This window comes from Podarcis liolepis (assembly GCF_965112155.1).
Source record: "Podarcis liolepis genome assembly, chromosome: 13".
In the NCBI taxonomy this organism is placed as follows: domain Eukaryota; kingdom Metazoa; phylum Chordata; class Lepidosauria; order Squamata; family Lacertidae; genus Podarcis; species Podarcis liolepis.
In genome coordinates this window covers 41,316,458-41,337,899 of record NC_139573.1, presented here as the reverse complement: position 1 = coordinate 41,337,899, position 21,442 = coordinate 41,316,458, and the positions used below count along the sequence as shown (strand labels likewise).

The 21,442-nt window shown below is 47.7% G+C and overlaps 1 protein-coding gene and 1 long non-coding RNA gene across 2 annotated transcripts in view; one reads left to right on the top strand and one right to left on the bottom strand.

Moving 5' to 3' along the window:
* ACBD4 (acyl-CoA binding domain containing 4) overlaps window positions 1-18,144 on the top strand; it is a 27,968-nt gene extending 9,824 nt beyond the window's left edge. Inside the window, exons 6-10 of the mRNA XM_083470229.1 lie at window positions 7,761-7,855; window positions 8,931-9,015; window positions 13,945-14,087; window positions 16,604-16,657; window positions 17,114-18,144. Of these exons, the coding sequence (XP_083326355.1) occupies window positions 7,761-7,855; window positions 8,931-9,015; window positions 13,945-14,087; window positions 16,604-16,657; window positions 17,114-17,224 (488 nt within the window). The 3' untranslated portion in view covers window positions 17,225-18,144. The remainder of the gene's footprint in view (window positions 1-7,760; window positions 7,856-8,930; window positions 9,016-13,944; window positions 14,088-16,603; window positions 16,658-17,113) is intronic.
* Window positions 17,458-21,442, bottom strand: LOC310690834. The gene is made up of 2 exons (XR_014518179.1): window positions 19,196-21,442; window positions 17,458-19,162 (listed from the first exon to the last, which is right to left on the bottom strand). It is a non-coding gene; the product is annotated as an uncharacterized lncRNA (long non-coding RNA).

The window sequence follows — 21,442 nt, the reverse complement described above, 5'->3', positions numbered from 1 at the left end:
TCTGAATAACTTCCTGTAATAGGTATGAGTTACTCGTGCGTAAGCTGGTGCCTTTCTCGGTTAATTTGCCTTGTTAAACCTTTCTGACTGCACAGCCCCTTCTCATCGTGGCTGCCTCAGTCACTGGCAGAATCCGTCAGTGGGCGTTTCTTGAACCTCTTCCAACATAAAAGTTGTTTAACACCCAGTCTCCTCCTCCTCTCACTGTGCGGGAGTCTTCTGCGCAGGGAAGGCGTGGGTAGCGGAGGACCTGGGCTCTCCTCACAGATGTCCAGTGAAGAGTCCTGGAGCCCTCTCTCCAATTCCCCCGTCTGCCCCCTTTATCCCTGGTGTTGCGCTGATTGGCTTCCCCCTCTACTGAGCTGTTTCTCCCCCTGCTGCTGGGAGCCTCCCCTTCGCTCTCCCTCCGATGTCAGTTCCCTGACACTTCCCTCCCGGCCTTGTTTTTTCCTCCCAAAGATGGTGAAATATACTTGGAATCGAGAGTGGATTTCATGCTCTTTATTCAGCTCGTAGTGGTGAGGAGGAATGGATGTTCCTCCAAAATATCTGCTTTATATACATTATTTACACAATGGGCTGCACGTGATTGGTTAATTCCGGGATTCTCCTGTAGGCCAATCAGGATTGTGGATTCACTTCCACCAGGAGCTGGATTGGGTGGCTCCTGTGGACCAATCATACTGCTGCATTGTTCTGGGACCAATCAGACTGCTGCATTCTGAATCCTATTGTTCTAGGACCAATCAGACTGCTGCATTTTGGGTCCTATTCAACTCAGTACATAACAGATGGGAAGGGCAAAGCAGGGAAACTTGGGACAGTGGAAGGGGTTTGGATTTTAGTCTATATTGTGTGAGAATCATATCAGGAGCTTCCCCTCCCCTTGCCCGTTTCATTCTAAAATCTTGGCATGCGCAACTCTTCTGTAGAGCACTTTTGACTTCCCCACCCCCATCAAAAAGATCTGGCCCACCTCCCAGCTGTTATCACTCTTCTTACAGTGTAAACAGAAGCCCTGTTGCTGCCTGGGTGGAGATAACAGCGCTGCCAACGGGGTTAGCTTCACGGTCAAAAAGTGCCCATCGGCGCTCCCTCTACTATGTTGGTGGACCCTTGGCTGTGGGCTTGCATGGAGCAGCAGACTGTTCAAAGCCGCGGTTTTAAATTTCCCAAAATGCCCCAGGGTGGCACTTTACAGCAGGAGCATTGTGGGAAATTTAAATGGCGGCTTACAAACCCACCGGGTACAGGGAGCTTGAGACAGCCATCAGCGCCCTCATCTCTGGGACCACTGCAGCTGCCCAGGGATTCTGGTATCTGATGCTGGAATGGACGCCCATTTGTTTCAGCAAAGCTTGTGCAAAAGAACTTCCTAATGGACTGTGCCGTAGACATCAGCACCGTCTACCTATTCACGGCACCCCAGACAGGCCATCTGAGCTAACAGTTTCATCTAGCTCTAGGTTTCCCAAATTTGGGTCTCCAGCTGTTTTTGGACTACAACTCCCATCATCAGGACCAGTGGTCAGGGATGATGGGAATTGTAGTCCAAAAGCAGTTGGAGGCCCAAGTTTGGGAAACCCTGATCTAGCCCCGCAGAAAAACCAGGTTGCTCTTCCTGGGCCTTTTATATGGAGCCTGTCATTTGGTGGTAGATTAAATATTTTAGCCGGATTTGTAGCCAACACCCTCAAATCCGAGTTACGCTTTAGTTGACAAGCCTCCCAGGAATGCTAATCCAGTTTTTATTGAACTTCAGCTCCTTTATCTTAGGCCTTAGGGGAAGTTGATCGTATTCATTGACTGCAAAGTCCATTGTAATCAAGATGGTGGGAGAAACAGGCAGATTCCCTTTTTTATTGCCCTCCTGTTCCACCCCCACACCAAAGGCACTGGCAGCTCCTAGAGAAGGCCCTTGGAAACAACAAGTGTGTGTCCAGACCCACAGACTATGAAAGAGAAGTAGTTTTGTGGAATTATCCTGGTTCTCTTGTCAATGCTTATGGGGATATCCCTGGTGAGAGCTTGCCCCTGTTTGTGCAAAAGGTACACTAGCCTGACTTCAGCAGGGGCCGGGCAAGCTCAAACAATGGCTAAAAGAACAGGCAATATTTCCAAAACTGTATGGCGCTGTGGGTTAAACCATAGAGTCTAGGACTTGCCGATCAGAAGGTCGGCGGTTCGAATCCCTGCGACGGGGTGAGTTCCCATTGCTCGGTCCCTGCTCCTGCCAACCTAGCAGTTCGAAAGCATGTCAAAGTTCAAGTAGATAAATAGGTACTGCTCCGGTGGGAAGGTAAACGGCATTTCCATGCGCTGCTCTGGTTCGCCAGAAGCGGCTTAGTCATGCTGGCCACATGACCTGGAAACTGTACGCCGGCTCCCTCGGCCAATAAAGCGAGATGAGCGCTGCAACCCCAGAGTCGGCCACGACTGGACCTAATGGTCAGGGGTCCCTTTACCTTTTATGTGTGCTTGTCATTGCTGGTTGTGCCATAGGAAATGAATGAATTTAAAGAATCAAAGGCTCCTATGAGCTCAAAATGATCTGCAGAAGAGACTGCTTGCTATATCTCCGAATGCTTCACTACTCCGGACATTTGATCCTTTAAACCGGGGGGGGGGGGGGTACCTGTGGACCTCCAGAACATTCCGGACTACAGCTCCCGATATTCCCGACTGTTGCCCATGTTGGCTGGGGCCGATGGGAGTTGAGTTCGAGACCACCTTGAGGGCTACAGGTTCTGCACCACTACTGTAAATGGCTTTAATTCAAGGGTGGGTAGGTCTGCCGTATCAAGGTATTGTGACTCGTTCAGTCACAAACAAACATCACCTGTCCTGGTTGGAGTGGAAGCGGTTTACCCTGGAGAGTAACTCATTCAGAAATGCAGAGGTCATCTCCTCTGAGGTCAGATGCTTCTTGGGGTCTGGACCTTAACCTAATCCATCCTACCCCATAGGCCATTTTGACAGGTGGTTGTGGTTGGTGTTAGGTGACCCTGAAGGTAAAGGGACCCCTGACCATTAGGTCCAGTTATGACCGACTCTGGAGTTGCGGCGCTCATCTCGTTTTATTGGTCGAGGGAGCCGGTGTACAGCTTCCGGGTCATGTGGCCAGCATGACTAAGCCGCTTCTGGCAAACCAGAGCAGCGCACGGAAATGCCGTTTACCTTCCCGCTAGAGCGGTACCTATTTATCTACTTGCACTTTGACGTGCTTTCGAACTGCTAGGTGGGCAGGAGCAGGGACCGAGCAACGGGAGCTCACCCCGTCGTGGGGATTCGAACCGCCGACCTTCCGATCGGCAAGTTCTAGGCTCTGTTGTTTAACCCACAGCGCCACCCACGTCCCCTAGGTAACCCTACTTTGATGGAAATAATTGGGTGGACACTCAAAAGCGGTCTGTTGTGGTCATCACCTTAAAATCTTGAGATGGCCTTGGGAATTTCTGAGGTCAGAAAACGGGTGCCGTTATTTGCGTTGTAGCCAGCGAACTTTAAGGTGCTGATGCTCTCGGGTTTAAATGAAAAGATGGCATCAAAGGTCTTGAAAAGGCTGCAGAGGTTTGTAAGAGATAATCCAGACCTTATGGGCAAATTTGATGGACATTCCCTTCTCTTTGTAGTGAAAACAGGCTCTGAGTCTGCCCCGCTCCACAACGGCTCTTTAAGGCATAGCTGTCAAGTGTCCCTTATTTGAAGGGACAGTCCCTTATTCCAGTGCCATGTCCCACAGCTGTCCCTTATTGATAGATGTCCCTTAAATTTCAAAGGAAGCAGTTCCTCTCCCTCCCTCCCTGTCGGCCAGGGAGGAGGGAGGTTCCAACTGTGTTGCTTGGCTCACCCAATAAGAAGTCTAAGAAAGACTGGGGGCTGGAGCTTGTATGCCTTGTGTGTGGCTAGTTAATGCAAGCTGAGGGGTTTTTTGAATGCTGGGCGCCATTTTGTTGCATGTGCTGCTGCAAACTTTGCAGTGCAAAGCCAGGCCGGGGAGCCATCTTAAGTTGAGGCTGCACAGGCCTTGTGGTGCATGTGATTCAGATTCTATTCAGTTGAACCTCTGGTTACAAAGTTGGTTGGACAGTGTTCTCGAAGCTACCCAGCATGAGTTTGACCAGGAGGACAGGAAGACTGGAGTGCCTGGAACAGGTGAGGCTGCAGGTCCCTTATTTTGGTTGCTGGTCCCTTATTTTCAAGGCTGCTGGTCCCTTATTTTCAAATCTGTAAGTTGACAGCTATGCTTTAAGGGGACCGGCTGAGAACATCCCACCAGAACACGGAGAGTGCAATCAAACAGGCAAGATTTACAGATATTCTAGCCAAATACCTATCCTGATGGCAGGTGGGATGTGTGCAGAGAAAGTGCTTTAATCCTTCAGCAATTCCTGCAGGACACCATGCATCTTTATGAACTCTGAGCAGACTGCAGCATCTAATTTAATTAGGAAGGAGAGGTTCTCTTTCTTATTATTATTGTGGGTGTATTTTGACATAACCTGCGGTGGCGGTAAGGATCTCGATGTGCAAATTTGTAGCTCTGCTTTAAGGAAAGAAAACAAAGCCAGGTGTCTAGAGAAGCAATGTCGGTTAAACCAGTTTTAAAATCAGTTTAGGGTTCAAGTATGGACAGAGCCCAAACTGGTTCATATTCCCACTTTGAGCAACAAGTGGTTGATTTGGGAGTGGCAGCATCTAAGTCAGGGTTTCTCCCAGTCACCATCATCCTTGACCTTCTAGCTAGGGATGATGGTGACTGGGAGTGGCCGCCGAGACCACCTAACACCGGTCCTGAAAGACCTTCATTGGCTCCCAGTACGTTTCCGAGCACAAATCAAAGTGTTGGTGCTGAGCTTTAAAGCCCTAAATGGCCTCGGCCCAGTAGACCTGAAGGAGCGTCTCCACCCCCATCGTTCAGCCCAGACACTGAGGTCCACCTCCGAGGGCCTTCTGGCGGCTCCCTTGCTGCGAGAAGTGAGGTTATAGGGAACCAGGCAGAGGGCCTTCTCAGTAGTTCCGCCCGCCCTGTGGAAAGCCCTCCCATCAGATATCAAGGAAGTAAACAACTACAGTGGTACCTCGGGTTAAGTACTTAATTCGTTCCGGAGGTCCGTACTTAACCTGAAACTGTTCTTAACCTGAAGCACCACTTTAGCTAATGGGGCCTTCTGCTGCTGCCACGCTGCCGGAGCCTGATTTCTGTTCTTAACCTGAAGCACTATTTCTAGGTTAGCGGAGTGTGTAACCTGAAGCATATGTAACCCAAGGTACCACTGTGTCTGACTTTTAGAAGACATCTGAAGGCAGCCCTCTTTAGGGAAGTTTTTAATGTTTGATGTTTTATCGTGTTTTTAATATTCTGTTGGGAGCCGCCCAGAGTGGCTGGGGAAACCCAGCCAGATGGGCAGGGAATAAATAATAAATTATCATCATCATCATAGTCCAAAAACAGCTAGAGACCTAAGCTTGGGAAACCCAGATCTAAGTTAGGTGCCTTTTCCTTGATTCACTGAAGGACAGCTTGATTCTTGAGCCTTCATGAGCTGCTCATAGCCTAAGCAGTGGGATCAAAGCTAAGCTCTTTGTTCTTCTGTTTTGCAAATCAGATGAAATGTTGAATCTGAGTTGCTACGCAGCCCAGATCCAAAACCTTCTGCGACAGTGTTACAGAATAAACCCAGTTCAGTGTGTGTGTGTGTGTGTGTGTGTGTGTGAGAAACCCACTATAGCATGAAAGAAATACGAAGCACCTTGGTTTTGGATTTAGCACACATTTGAGGATGTGATCAGAATATGCACACCTGGTTTTCTTGGCCTTTTATCTATCATGGGTCAGATATTGAGAACAAAGGACGGAGGCGCCCGAGCTCTTTTCACATCTGGACATTGACCGGGAATATTAATAATAAATAATAATAATAAATTTTATTTATATCCCACCCTCCCCAGCCGAAGCCGGGCTCAGGGCGGCTAACAACACTAAAGTAGTGCAACATTATAAAAACATTATAAAAATTAATTAAAATCAAAATTGATGGCAACCATAAACTAAAGTTTTGTAAAGATTGCCAAAGGAGGGAGTCAGGCTGCGCCCTGACCAAAGGCCTGGTGGAACAGCTGTGTCTTGCAGGCCCTGCGGAAAGATATCAAGTCCTGCAGGGCCCTTGTCTCTTGTGACAGAGCGTTCCACCAGGTTGGAGCCGCAGCCGAAAAAGCCCTGGCTCTAGTTGAGGCCAGCCTAACCTCTCTGTGGCCTGGGACCTTCAAGGTGTTTTTATTTGAAGACCGTAAGTTCCTCTGTGGGGCATACCAGGAGAGGCGGTCCCGTAGGTACGAGGGTCCTAGGCCGTATAGGGCTTTGAAGGTTAAAACCAGCACCTTAAACCTGATCCTGTACTCCACCGGGAGCCAGTGCAGCTGGTATAGCACCGGATGAATGTGATCTCGCAGCGAAGACCCCGTAAGGAGTCTCGCTGCGGCATTCTGGGTCAGTCTCAAGGGCAGCCCCACGTAGAGCGAGTTACAATAATCCAGTCTGGAGGTGACCGTCGCGTGGATCACAGTGGCTAGGTCAGGGCGAGAGAGGTAAGGAGCCAACTGCTTAGCTTGGCGGAGATGAAAAAATGCCGCCTTTGTTATAGCTGCAATCTGCGCCTCCATGGAGAGGGAGGTATCGAAGATTACACCCAAACTCTTAACGGACGGTGCTGGCACTAATTGCGCCCCTGCAAGAGATGGGAGTTGCCCCCTCAATCCCATATCGTCCCGTCCCAACCAGAGGACCTCTGTCTTCGAAGGATTTAACTTCAACCGGCTCCCACATAACCATCCAGCCACAGCTTCCAAGCATCTGAATTAGACACCAAGAGGACAATAAATGTAAAAAAGAATGGATTAACTTTATAGTAAACACTTAAAAACGTAAAGACTTAAAAACGTTAGCAGGATTGGATTAGCACTTGTAATATAATTTGATAAAGGGTATTAAAAAAGAGATCTAATAGATTGTATAAAAGTATTTAGACACAGAAAAGAGAAGAGATAATTCCAGTGGTACCTCGGATTAAGTAATTAATTCGTTCCAGAGGTCTGTTCTTAACCTGAAACTGTTCTTAATCTGAAGCACCACTTTAGCTAATGGGGCCTCCTGCTGCCGCTGCACCGCTGGAGCACGATTTCTGTTCTCATCCTGCAGCAAAGTTCTTAACCTGAAGCATTATTTCTGGGTTAGCAGAGTCTGTAACCTGAAGTGTATGTAACCTGAAGCATATGTAACCTGAGGTACCACTGTATTGAAAACCAGGGAGAGGAGTGGGGGGAAGTCCAGGCATCAGAAGAACCCCTATAAAGATACTGAATTTGTTTATAGATTAATGCAAATAATAATAGTGTGTGTGTGTGTAACATCTGGGCATTCGGATACAGTCATACCTCAGGATAAATACGCTTCAGTATGAGTGCGTTTGGGTTGCGCTCCGCGGCAACCCGGAAGTAACAGAGCATGTTACTTCCGGGTCTCGCCGTTCGCACATGCGCAGACGGTCAAAATAACGCGCATGCGCGGAAGCGGTGAAACACGGCCCGCACATGCGCAGATGCGCTGTCGCATCTTACGTTATGTTCAGGATGTGAACGGGGCTCCGGAATGGATCCCATTCACATCCCAGGGTACCACTGTACTTCAATATATGACGGCTTGCACAAACTCCTATCTGTCCTTCCGTTTCTGAGCCATAACTCTTTATCTCGCTGGCTAGGCTATGCAGACAAGGAAAGCAAGAGCTTCCATGTGCCCAGCGATTCGGAGAGCGAGGTCTTCTTTGACAGCCTGGAACCCGGGGAACCCGATCAGGTGATGATGACTAATGGGGTGGGAGGTAATTGTGAAGTTAACGATGAGCCTTCTCCTTACTTTTTGATAGATCTGATCTAGATTTTCTTTTGCTATGAACATGCTCTTGTTAATTAATTGATTACATTAATTTGATAAAAATTATACACTGCACAGTTGTGAAAAAAACAACAACCACAACCCAGCCTCAAAGCAGTTTACCAAAGTTAAAACAGTAAAATCAAGAAGAATTTACAACTCTATTTTAAAACATACAACTTAGAATACTAAAAAAGAAAATGAGTTTAATCTCCTCATTGAGATGGGCAATCATGTACTGAGCTGCTAAATCAAACCAGAGCCGCTTTGAAGGAAGTAGCTATTTTTTTTATATAAAAAAAAATTATGGTAAGATTTGCCCGCCCCAAAAAAACTTTTACAAAATATACTGATTTATGTGTATTGAGGCAAAGTTTGCAGACTTGGGAATATTGATAAAACTGAAACGAAACTCCAGCAACAACAGCAATTTTATTATATATAACTGGCCCATCTGGCTTTGTGTAAATAGCTTGGTGGGTTAACTCACACACATATACATTAATTCACCTAAGGAAGGTCAAATCTGCAAAGAACAAGAGACAACGCAATACTTTCCATTAGTCTTAAAATAATGGAACACGATGCATCATCTTAACGTCTGACCTTTGGTATACTTTCCTAGCGCAGAATGAAATGGCTTTCATTTGCCAACACTGTTAGGAAACCGGAACAGCCCTGCCCATTGAGCCTTCTTGCTTTGCCGTAATTCAAGTCACAACAGCTCTAAAACTTTATTATGACATCCAGCTCAGAGCTATTAGTGGAAACAGTCCCTCGGGGTACAATCCTTCCATCTCCCCAGGGAACCCTGGGAATTGTAGTTCTGCGGAAGGAAGGCTTGATCATTATGTTACAGTGAACAACCAGCACCTCCACTGTCCCGAGATCTGTTGGAGGAAGCCATGACGGTTAAAATGGAATGGAGCCAGGAATGGGAAAAAAGCAGTCTTGGCATGCCCATACAATTTCAATTCCTCTCTCGTTTCCCCCACAGGATAGGAGGCTATCAGCCATGCAAAACCTCCCCCTGAACAATATTCAGAGTGGAGAGAAGACTTCAGCATCTTCAACCAGGGAAGGTATAGACGCGAGACTAACGTTTTGACTTAAAAACACACAGGGGGAGACAGGTCCAATGCAGGTCCTTGAATAATTCAGTTTTCTTCTTCTTTCTTCTTCTTTGGCGATCGCTCGTAGCCGAGTAAGATTGTCTTCCGTAAACATGGTTTTAACAGTGAGTGTGAAAGTGACTGTGGAGGCCAATTCTGGATCCACACTCCCTTCCACAGTGGGGACACAGGTTTCCGGGCGGGAGTTGATCACAATGAGGGTTTGCCGAGCGTGCCTTCCTCTTAGCGTGTTTCTCCCTTTTGACCTGAGTTCGAGTGTCTTCAAAGCCCACGACACCTTTGGTAAAGGCTGATCTCCAACTGGAGCACTCGCAGGCCAGTGTTTCCCAGTTGTCGGAGTTTATACTACATTTTTTTATATTTTGCTTGAGTCTTTGAACCTCTATTGTCATGGGTAGGCAAACTGAGGCCCGGGGGATGGATCCGGCCCAATCACCTTCTAAATCTGGCCCGCAGATGGTCTGGGAATCAGCGTGTTTTTACATGAGTAGAATGTGTGCTTTTATTTAAAATGCATCTCTGGGTTATTTGTGGGGCATAGGAATTCGTTCATTTATTTATTTTTCAAAATACAGTCCGGCCGCCCACAAGGTCTGAGGGACAGTGGACTGGCCCCCTGCTGAAAAAGTTTGCTGAGCCCTGCTCTATTGTTGACCACCGGCATTACGCTTTCCATTTTTAAGTTCGGAATAGAGTAGTTGCTTTGGACGACGATAATCACAACATGACCAGTCCAACGAAGTTGATGTTGAAGGATCATTGCAGCTTGCACTGTTGGCAAGGAAAGGCCATTTTCTGATCTGCGAGTGCAAACAAGCCCCAGTGTAATTAATTCAGTTTGATCCTGAGATAAGTCTGTGAAGCAATGTCCCGGATCTGGTAGGAAGCAGGAGTTTTTGCTATGAAGAAACGGCAGATGTGCCAGGAGAGTCGGGGCTGTACAATTGCCAACATAACAGAAACAAACATTTTGAGAGAAAGGCAAGCGATGGGAGCAGAAGGCAGGAAAAGGGGCATCTCGTTCTCTGACCAGGAGGGCATTATAAAGGTAAAGGGACCCCTGACCATTAGGTCCAGTTGTGGCCGACTCTGGGGTTGTGGCGCTCATCTTGCTTTATTGGCCGAGGGAGCCGGCGTACAGCTTCCGGGCCATGTGGCCAGCATGACTAAGCAGCTTCTGGCGAACCAGAGCAGCGCACAGAAACGCCGTTTACCTTCCCGCCGGAACGGCACCTATTTATCTACTTGCACTTTGACGTGCTTTCGAACTGCTAGGTTGGCAGGAGCAGGGACCGAGCAACGGGAGCTCACCCCGCCACGGGGATTCGAACTGCCTGACCTTCTGATCAGCAAGTCCTAGGCTCTGTGGTTTAACCCACAGCACCATCCGCATCCCGCATATAGGGTTCTGTAAAACTGTTTAAACTAACTTTAATCCATTTGTCTCCTACTGTGATACAAAGCCTGGTCACACACATCTTGGGTCTTCTATTAGCCCAGGAGGGAAGCCCCCATTTTGCGGGGTGGGGGGCGTAGAGGAGAGACTTGATCTGGATTATGACAAAGGGTTAAAGCCACCTCACCCAGTGTTGTGCTTCCAATGGAGGCCAGCCCCTTCCCCCCATGGCAATTTTGTTTAAAAAGTTTTATTGACATTCCAAAAAACATAACCACGATAACAAACACAACTGAAAATGCCAGTCATTCAAAATTCCAGGTTACGGAGTTGGGTGTACGTGGAGCCCACTTAATAGCAAACAAAATGTTATGGACGCTCCCAAGTCACTTAAGATGCAATTGAATATATATCCACACCAATGGGGGCCTAGCCATAGTCTCATTACCATAAGGTAAAAGGACCCCTGACCATTATGTCCAGTCGTGACTGACTCTGGGGTGGCATCGCTCATCTCGCTTTATTGGCTGAGGGAGCTGGTGTACAGGTCATGTGGCCAGCATGACTAAGCCGCTTATGGCAAACCAGAGCAGCACACAAGAACGCCATTTACCTTCCCGCTGGAGCGGTACCTATTTATCTACTTGCACTTTGACGTGCTTTCGAACTGCTAGGTTGGCAGGAGCAGGGACTGAGCAACGGGAGCTCACCCCGTCGCAGGGATTCGAACTGCCGACCTTCCGATCGGCAAGCCCTAGGCTCTGTGGTTTAACCCACAGCGCCACCCACGTCCCTTTCTCATTACTGTATGTCTAGCTAATAAATTGAACAGGAGTCGCATCAAATTTGCCATGTTTTGATACGCTTCCTGTGTTGCATTTTGGCTGTTTCTTGGTAAAGGAAAACAAACCCGCAAGGGCCACTCACACGATTAATGCCATATAAAGTGACAATTTATCTGGCCTTTTAAAATAGAAAATAAAAAACGCCTGTAGTGACAAAAGGAACTGTCTCCAAAATAGTGACAGGCATACACATGGTACAGAGGGATCAAAGAGCTGTTCTAGGCCATTCACTACCTTGGGACAACGTGGTACAGTCAAACCTCGGTTGCTGAACGTAATCAGTTCCGGAAGCCCGTTCGGCTTCCAAAACATTTGACAACCGAGGCGCGGCTTCCGATTGGTTGCAGGAGCTTCCAGCACTCAAATGGAAGCCACGTCGGATGTTCAGCTTCCCAAAAACATTCGAAAACCAGAGCATTTACTTCCAGGTTTTCGGCGTTCGGGAGCCGAAACGTTCCAAAACAGAGCTGTTCAGGAACTGAGGTTTGACTGTACCACCCTAAAAAAATAATCGCTGAAGGAAATTTACTTGGAGTGCTTCTAGAAAGGTTGCTGCCCAGGAGCCAAGATTTGCTGCCCACGATAAAATTGCTTAAGACAGGCAGCATGGATTCTAGCCTCGCCTCATGATATTTTTTTTCTGAGAGCCCTGAAATATCCTGTGTGCTTTCCCATCCACCCCCTCCATAGCAGCTCTCTACTATCTTGGAATATTCTTCTCTTCTGCTCAGAGGTTAATTAGTAACAGACCTGTGAAGATAGGGCTGCAAAGCATGGACGGGTCATACGTCTTGCCTGCACCGATTCCCCAGTCCCTCTTCTCCTTCTGTGTTCCTCTCTGAAGTTTGGCCTAACTTTTCCAGTGGGGTTTTGTGCTGCCTAGCATAGGCCCTTTTTGCCCAGCCTTTGCATATGCTCAGAATAGATGTTGTCTTGTTTGCAGAAACAAGAAATAGGGGAGAGCGGCAAGCGGTGCTGGCCTGACACCATTCACCGTTGTGTCTCTGATGAGACAATTCTTGATGCCCCCTGTGAAAAATGAAGAAACCCCAGAACTGGGGCAATGGAGAAAACCTCCTGACCTTGATGAGTGGTCTCTGAGAAGGTGAATGTGCAAGCTAAGCACACACTGAGTCAGACTGCTTCCTGCACTAACTGGTAGTGACTCTTCAGGGATGCTCTCAGACATTCTTTTAACTAGAGGCGGCAGCACCAAACCTGAAATCTTCTGCATGCAACTGTTTCCATGCACAATTCAAAGTGTTGGTGCTGACCTTTAAAGCCCTAAACCAGGCATAGGCAAACTCGACCCTCCAGATGTTTTGAGGCTACAGTTCCCATCATCCCTGACCACTGGTCCTGTTAGCTAGGGATGATGAGAGTTGTAATCCCAAAACATCTGGAGGGCTGAGTTTGCCTAGGCCTGCCCTAAATGGCCTTGGCCCAGTATACCTGAAGGAGCATCTCCACTCCCATCATTCACTGAGGTCCAGCTCTGATGCAATGGAAAGCCCTGGTAGCTTTCAAAGGAGGGGAGTGACTCTGATAAAAGAAAAAGGCTACAATCAAGTGGATTCCCCCCAGTTATCTCATGTTCCTTCCTCTAATCTAGACACCACTACCATTAAGAACAGGGGTAGGCAACCTAAGGCCCAGGGCCCAGATGTGCCCCAATCGCCTTCTAAATCCGGCCCGCGAATCAGCATGCTTTTACATGAGAAGAATGTGTCCTTTTATTTAAAATGCATCTCTGGGTTATTTGTGGGGCCTGCCTGGTGTTTTTACATGACTAGAATGTGTGCTTTTGTTTAAAATGCATCTCTGGGTGGTTTGTGGGGCATAGGAATTCGTTGTTTTTTTCTTTCAAAATATAGTCCGGTCCACCACATGGCCTGAGGGACGGTGGTCCGGCCCACAGCTGAAAAAGGTTGCTGACCCCTGAATAAGAACATAATAAGGAGAGCCTGCCGATCAGGTCAGCGGCCCATCTCACAAGTGGCCTTCCAGAAGCTCATGGGAAACCTGCAAGCAGGAGCGGAGCGCTTAAGCAATTCCGGATCCACAAGAGGATTTAATCCTTTCCCTGACCACCACCACCCACTCACCGGTGTAGATCTGAAATGGGTGTGACTTCCAAGGCCTGGGAGCTCTCGCTTTAGAAATCAACTCCCGCTTCTGGGATTATATTTGAGCGCCGCTGCCTTTTAAGGTTCCACCCCTTTAAGTCAGGGATGCGGGTGGCGCTGTGGGTTAAACCACAGAGCCTAGGACTTGCCGATCAGAAGGTCGGCGGTTCGAATCCCCACGACGGGGTGAGCTCCCATTGCTTGGTCCCTGCTCCTGCCAACCTAGCAGTTCAAAAGCACGTCAAAGTGCAAGTAGATAAATAGGTACCACTCCGGCGGGAAGGTAAACGGTGTTTCCGTGCGCTGCTCTGGTTCGCCAGAAGCAGCTTGGTCATGCTGGCCACATGATCCGGAAGCTGTACGCCGGCTCCCTCGGCCAGTAAAGTGAGATGAGCGCCGCAACCCCAGAGTCGGCCATGACTGGACCTTAATGGTCAGAGGTCCCTTTAGCTTTACCTTACCCTTTAAGTCATATCTCTTCTGATCTCTTTCTCCCTGTCCCATGTTACAGAGAGGGGTCTCGGCAGCAGTGCGGGTGGCGTGATCCAGCAAGACGTTGACCTGCACGTGATGAGCGCCATTCAAGCTTTGCAGGAGGACATGAAGAAAGTGATGGAGAGACTCGGCTACCTGGAATCCCAGGCAGCTTTCCAGGCACGTTGGGAGACACATTCATTTCTTTTATAAATAAATGCATTAATTTTTCAGCACAGCTGGGGGGGGGGGGGGCTTTCTGAGATATTGCAAAGCATTGTGGATGCATTGTATAAAAACTTACAGTCCCTAGCTCTCATCAGGCAGTGCATCTTCCTACACATCTGGGAACAAGGAACTTCCTAAAACCAAAATCACTTTTGCCAATACAAGGGTGTCTGTGCATTATTATTTTTAGGAGAAATTCTCCTCTGTGCTGCACTGGCATCCGAGGTGCATCTGTCAAGGACACCAGACAGGGCCTGCTCAGTGGCCAGAGAGCCAGTGTGGTGTAGTGGTTAAGAGCGGTAGTCTCGTAATCTGGGGAACCGGGTTCGCGTCTCCGCTCCTCCACATGCAGCTGCTGGGTGACCTTGGGCTAGTCACACTTCTCTGAAGTCTCTCAGCCCCACTCACCTCACAGAGTGTTTGTTGTGGGGAAGGAAGGGAAAGGAGAATGTTAGCCACTATGAGACTCCTTAAAGGCAGTGAAAGGCGGGGTATCAAATCCAAACTCTTCTTTTCTTCTTCTCCTTCTTCTGCAGCTAGACTCTGAAACAGGGGTAGGTAAACTAAGGCCCAGGGGCCGGATCGGGCCCAATCGCCTTCTAAATCTGGCCCACAGATGGTCCGGGAATCACTGTGTTTTTTACATGAGTAGAATGTGTCCTTTTATTTCAAATGCATCTCTGGGTTATTTGTGAGGCATAGGAATTCGTTCATTTCTCCCCCAAAAGATAGATAGATAGATAGATAGATAGATAGATAGATAGATAGATAGATAGATAGATAGACAGACAGACAGACAGACAGACAGACAGACAGACAGACAGACAGACAGACAGACAGTCCGGCCCACTACATGGTCTGAGGGATGATGGACCGGCCCACGGCTGAAAAAGTTTGCTGACCCCTGCTCTGCAACCTCCTGCCTTTGTCCCCTTGCTGATGATCTTTGGCCGATAGGATCAATAACTGCTAATGATTCTCTCTTATTTGCAGCCGACTGCCCAGTTTTAGAAACTTCAAACAGCCCCCTAGTGGAGAAGATCTGGGTTCTTTTATTAATAGAGAAACTTTCCCACCAATTAAAAGTTTCAGAATCTTTAGGCAAAGGTTTTCTGACTATAAGGTTCCATGTTATGGAGATAGTAACTCAGGGAAGTGGTTATTTAACCCTGAGCGACACATTACTACCCATATAGGTTTTGTGCTATAGCAGTTGTACTCAGTTAGAACCAATAAGAAGAGTTAAATATTTCGGTTGCAGGAAACAAGAGTCGTATTTATCCATTCTGAATTTTATGGTTTGTGACCTGTATCTGTTTAACCTCATTGTGCAGCTGTTTCGTGAAGATGGCCTTAACTGTGTTCCACACAAATTCTTTGGGACAGTGTTAGCTGTGACACAGTCCAGAGGGGTTCAGCTGTGGGGTTGTTGTTTTTTGATGAATCTATTCCGAGTTTATTTGTTATACCCAGATTACCTTGCATTTTTGCTTGTCTCTTTTCATGGGGGGGGGGGCACAGTATAATCTTGTTGCTTTGCTGTTATCATTCTTGTAATGATCCTTTCCAGTGCTTTTTTTCTTAAAAAAAAATATGTTTAGGGGTACAGTGGTGCCTCGCAAGACGAAAAGAATCCGTTCTGTGATTCTCTTCGTCTAGCGGTTTTTTCGTCTTGCGAAGCAAGCCCATTGACGGATTAGCGGATTAGCGCTATTAGCGGCTTTTAGCGGCTTATCTGCTGATCGGATCAGCTGATAAGCGGCTTAGCGGCTTAGAAAAAGGGGGGAAGGGGGGAAAAACCAGCAGGAACTCGCAAGACATTGTCGTCTTGCGAAGCAAGCCCATAGGAAATTCGTTTTGCGAAGCACCTCCAAAACGGAAAACCCTTTTGCCTAGCGGGTTTTCCGTCTTGCGAGGCATTCGTCTTGCGGGGCACCACTGTACTCTCATTTTCCTACTCATATTGAAATACTGTACTGCCCCTCAATGCGGCCAAACTTAGATTCATAATATGTTTAGGGGTATGTGTCCCCCTAGAAAAAAGCACTGATCCTGTCAAACTTTTGTACAGCCACCTATGTGTGCCCCCCTTCAACCCTGCTGAAATACGAGTATAAGGAGGAGGAAACATGAGAAAAATATTTCCATAAGAAGCTGAAAAGACTAGTGGAAAATTAGAAAACAATTCAGAAAACCCCCACAAAAGCTCACAATGCAATGTATCCATTCACAACTTTTTTATTTTGGTAAAATAAAAATGGACAATAATCCTGAGAAAGAACGGAGAGATTAATGGTAGGCAGTGTGAGTTATGAAACTTTGTGCAAAACTGCCAAGGATCCTTTTATTTTTCGTTTAAAAATATTTACATAATATTCTTTTTGGCCTTAGAAAACCCCTTTAAAAGATCATAGATTGGGGTAGTGTACAGGCTTCTAGATCCTCATCGCGATTTTTCTGCCTTTCAGGGTCACACGTCGATGCCGAATCCTTGTCGGCCAACCTCCTCGCACAACGGAAAGGTATGTGGCAAGTATTTCTTAAGTGCGGTCCCTGCCTTTTATCACTTTGATGCAACCAGGCATCTAAGTGGGTTGGCTTAATTAAAGAAAACCAAACCAGAAACACAGGAAGCAATCGCAAAGAAGAGTGTGCCTCTGGGCATGTGTAAAATGTTTTTTCTGACCACCCTAAATAGCAGCCCCACCTGCCTGGATCCGCTTGCCATCAACCTGTTAATCAGCAAGGATACGCTGATCGATGAACAAATCTTCGGTCAATTTCTCCCATTTATTAACCAACTCAAACTTGCATTCTCGCCTGACTGGTTAATTGGAATAATGTAAACCAGTTAGAGAAAGCAGGACTCCTTATTGCGTCCTGGGAAGCAGCAGCAGCAGCAGCAGGTGCCATTCCGCAGTGCTTTCCCTTCAATCCAGTCCAGGATTTTACTCCCACCCTCTTCTCTTGTTCCCCAGGAACCGCCAGGTTGGCCTGCACAGCTGTCTCCTCGCACCTGGTTTTTCCTGCTGGCTTGGCCTTTCATCATCCAATGGCTGCACTGGTATTTTCAGAGGAAGAAGAGGTGAATTGCGCAAAGACAACAAACCCCCTTGGAAAAAGCAAAAGAAGCCCTGGCACTTTTGAACTCTGAACATTCGACGCTTGCCAACTTTTCCAGCCTAGCAGGGATGGGCACGCCTTGAAGGGTTTTTGCCTAACCCCAATGCTGCAATCTTGGGACGCGGGTGGGTGGTCAGTGGATGGGGAAAGATATTTAATCAAATTTGGGTGGTGCTAACCAGTATGCTTTTTTGGGGGGGGGGGGGAGGCGGGTAGCGCTGTGGGTTAAACCACAGAGCCTAGGACTTGCCGATCAGAAGGTCAGCGGTTCAAATCCCCACAACGGGGTGAGCTCCCGTTGCTCGGTCCCTGCTCCTGCCAACCTAGCAGTTCGAAAGCACGTCAAAGTGCAAGTAGATAAATAGGTACCGCTCCGGCGGGAAGGTAAACGGCGTTTCCGTGCACTGCTCTGGTTCGCCAGAAGCAGCTTAGTCATGCTGGCCACATGATCCGGAAGCTGTACGCCGGCTTCCTCGGCCAGTAAAGCGAGATGAGCGCCGCAACCCCAAAGTCGGTCACGACTGGACCTAATGGTCAGGGGTCCCTTTACCTTTACCTTTAAATAAAGGAAGTGAGGGGGGGGTCATCTCTGCAAAAAGAAACCGAGGGTCACGGGGCTTGTTCAGTCACATGCAAGGAGAAACCGAGGCGGGCGCTCACAATTTGAGCAGGCAACACGCAATCATTCAAGACTTCACACGGCTCTGAACTGTGGGTTTGTGGCAGGGGATAGGCAGGGCTTGTGTTAACTAATCCAAGGGGTGGGCCTTTTTTGCCGCAATTCCCCTACCTGGAGAGGAGGGGGGCGGATTTTTTTGAACTCAGGGTACCTAAAGTATTCCCAGCTATGGGAAATAGTCGGATGCTAATAAAAGATACTGCAGTCCTCTTCTCCTTTTTCTCAGCTCAAAAGGCGTGGGGGCTCCGATGCGAACTAAAGATTCCCCCCCAAAAAAAAATTGCTCTTGTGCCCCGTGCTCCGCTTTCCCGCCCTTCCATTCTCAACCAAGTGAGATCAGAAAAAGGAACCCTCTGGTCAGGGCCGTTCAGTGTCTGTTCTGCCACCTGGAAATAAAATTTAAGGCTACCGCTGCCAGGCTCCCACAATCTGCTCCAGAAACTGGAGTCTGGCCTTTGACCGTGAGGAATCAACCCATATCATACATTTATCTGCAGAGATAGTCAGAATATGGTGGAAGGTAGAGGCCAGGTTGGGCAATAACTGGCCTCACTTTCTGACGGTATCCCCCCTATCAAAAGAGCCGGATTCTTTGCCACAACGTTTTTTCCTGTGGCAGGGAGTTCCACAGCTCAGCTTTCCTCAAGTTAAGCACAGGCATTTGCTCTGGGGCCATTGTGACTCTGCAGAATTTGCTGAGCCTGAGGTTCTAAATGGAGGAGACCTTTTCTAATTTTCTCCTCCCACGCTTATATGCCTCTCAAAGTAATTTTTTTTCCTCATCTCCCGTGATTTCTTCTCCCATTCTCCTTTCATCCTCTACCTTATTATGTCTCTCCCCGCCCCCCTGCAAAATGCCTACGTTTCTTTCCTCCCTCGTCCTTTTATGTTCACTTCTTCCTCCTATAACAGCTTTCGCCTCGTCATCTTCCTTTCTATTCCCAGTTTGTTTTAAGTAACGATTAATTTCTATCTACTCTTATTATATATTAACTATCCGCCTCTTTCTAATTCCCTTCAACACCTCCTCCAGACCTTTCCCTTCAGAGGAAGGAAACCTTCCTTCTGGCCTCTTCAACGAACATCTCCATCTCCCGGCCACCTCTAACCAGTATGCAATGAATTTTTGGTGCTGGCGTTGGTTCAAGCAAGAGGCTAGCGAGCAGGGCAGACAAGCGCGGGGGCAACAGGCACTGAGACCCACCTGAAAGTGGCCCAAGGCCCACTGGTGAGTCCTGATCACCACACTGATAATCACCACCCACTAGTGTGCTTTTGGAGCGAAAGGTGTGGCCTGCATAAAAATATAAAGAGCCGGCTTGCTGGAGCACATCAAAAGCCCAAGGAACCCAGTGTGCTGTCTCCAAGAGTGGGCAGCGAAAAACTCACAAGCCTGGCGTGGGTGGAGGAAAAACTGCATAATACCACACTAATATACAGACATACAGTGGTACCTCGGGTTAAGTACTTAATTCGTTCCGGAGGTCCGTTCTTAACCTGAAACTGTTCTTAACCTGAAGCACCACTTTAGCTAATGGGGCCTCCTGCTGCCACCGCGCCGCTGGAGCATGATTTCTGTTCTCATCCGGAAGCAAAGTTCTTAACCTGAAGCACTGTTTCTGGGTTAGCGGAGTCTGTCACCTGAAGCATCTGTAACCTGAAGCGTATGTAACCCAAGTTACCACTGTATACACACACACACCTGCCACTTTGAGGACAGTTGTTCAATAACTGGGATATAAATGGGAAAGTAACTTTAAAAGTAAATAAGTGAGGTATCGAAAGAAATTGGAGAAAACCAGTGCTATTTTTCTAGGGGGGGGGGAGGTGCTGGAACTTATCATGACAAGGAAGTCCTTAATCCTCAGCAGTCATGATTATAATTGGCCCCAACAAACCTACTAAATAGGTGGCATGATCTGAGTTCAGTAGCATATTCAAGGCAGGCAAAAAGAGTCAGGGTGCATAATTGGGCCTGTGAGAGCTACAGCCTGGGAACAATTCTGAGGGGCAGACCTCCAACATTTCCCCAATGAAAATAGGGATGTCCCTATTTATTTAATAATAATACTGGGGTGTCCCAATGAAAATAAGGGTGTCCCTATTTATTTAATAATAGTAATAATAATAATAATGTAATATGTTTGTACCCCATCTATCTGGCTAGGTTCCCCCAGCCACTCTGGGCGGCTTCCAACATATATAAAAACAAAACATTAAAACATTTTTTTAAAAAAAAACTTCTAAAGGTTGTAGATTTACTTATCTTACTGGGCTCAGGAACTGCATAACTCCATACCCTCCAACATTTCTCCAATGAAAATAGGGACATTCTAAGGAAAAGCGGGATATTCCGGCATCAAATCAGAAACCGGGATGGCATCTATAAGTCTGGGACTGTCCCTGGACAATAGGGACACTTGGAGGGGCTAAGAGAGGAGAGCCACATTTCAGAGATTTCAGGAAAAGATGAAACACACAACAAACATTAGGGAGAATAATATCTCTTATTCCCGTTTTACCATTCCATGCGAGACCTCGCTTCAAGGAACCATGAGCACAGCAGAAGGATCCAGGTATCCAAAACCTGTGTGCCATAAAGGGATCTGGAATTTTTCACCCTCTCCCCTGATTCAACAGGTCCATAGGCTGAATCCCATTTCTGCACATGGGTTGCTGTCACTGGACATGGATGCATAAACCTAACAGATCAAGGTTGCCAGCTTTTCGAAACAACCTCCGTAGTTGCGCTTTTAACAGCAGCTCGCTTAGCACCCAGTACAGCTCATTATCTCCAAGCTATGAAAAAGTTTCGCAGGCGATTTCTGCACATATTCAAGGCACACCTAGGCAGTCTGTTGGTTCTCCCTGGGCAGTTTGTAACCCTAAAGTTGTGTTTGCAGAGGTCCCAGATGCGAAACACTGAATTCTCCACCGTCAGCTCTGCCTGAATCTACCTAGACCATAGCTGTCAACGGTCCCTTATTTGGCGGGAAAGTCCCTTATCCCAGCGCTGTGTCCCGCTGCTGTCCCTTATTGATGATGTCCCTTAAATTTCCCGGGTTTCAAAGGAAGCAGCTCCTCTCCCTCCCCGCCTGCCAGCCAGGGAGGAGGGAGGCTCCAACTGCGTTGCTTGGCTGTGTTGCTCACCCAATAAGGAGTCTAAGAATGACTGGGGGGTGGAGCTTGCATGCCTTGTGCCAATCAAATTGGCCGCGTTGCCTGGGGACTCGCCTTTGCTCAGCGCTTCCCAGCAGAGAGGTGACGGTGGTTTCCCTTTCTGCATCCCCTTTGCCGGGTTGCTGCGCTGTGGGAACCACCGCTTGAGGCTTCGTTGGGCTGCTGGTTGACTAAAATCCCTTATTTTGGCTGCTGATCCCTTATTTTCAAGGCTGCTGGTCCCTTATTTTCAAATCTGTAAGCTGACAGCTATGACCTAGACTGAGCTCCTACACACCAAGTTGGCTTTACTCTTGCTGCGAACCAAGAAATCCTTGGCAAAGGA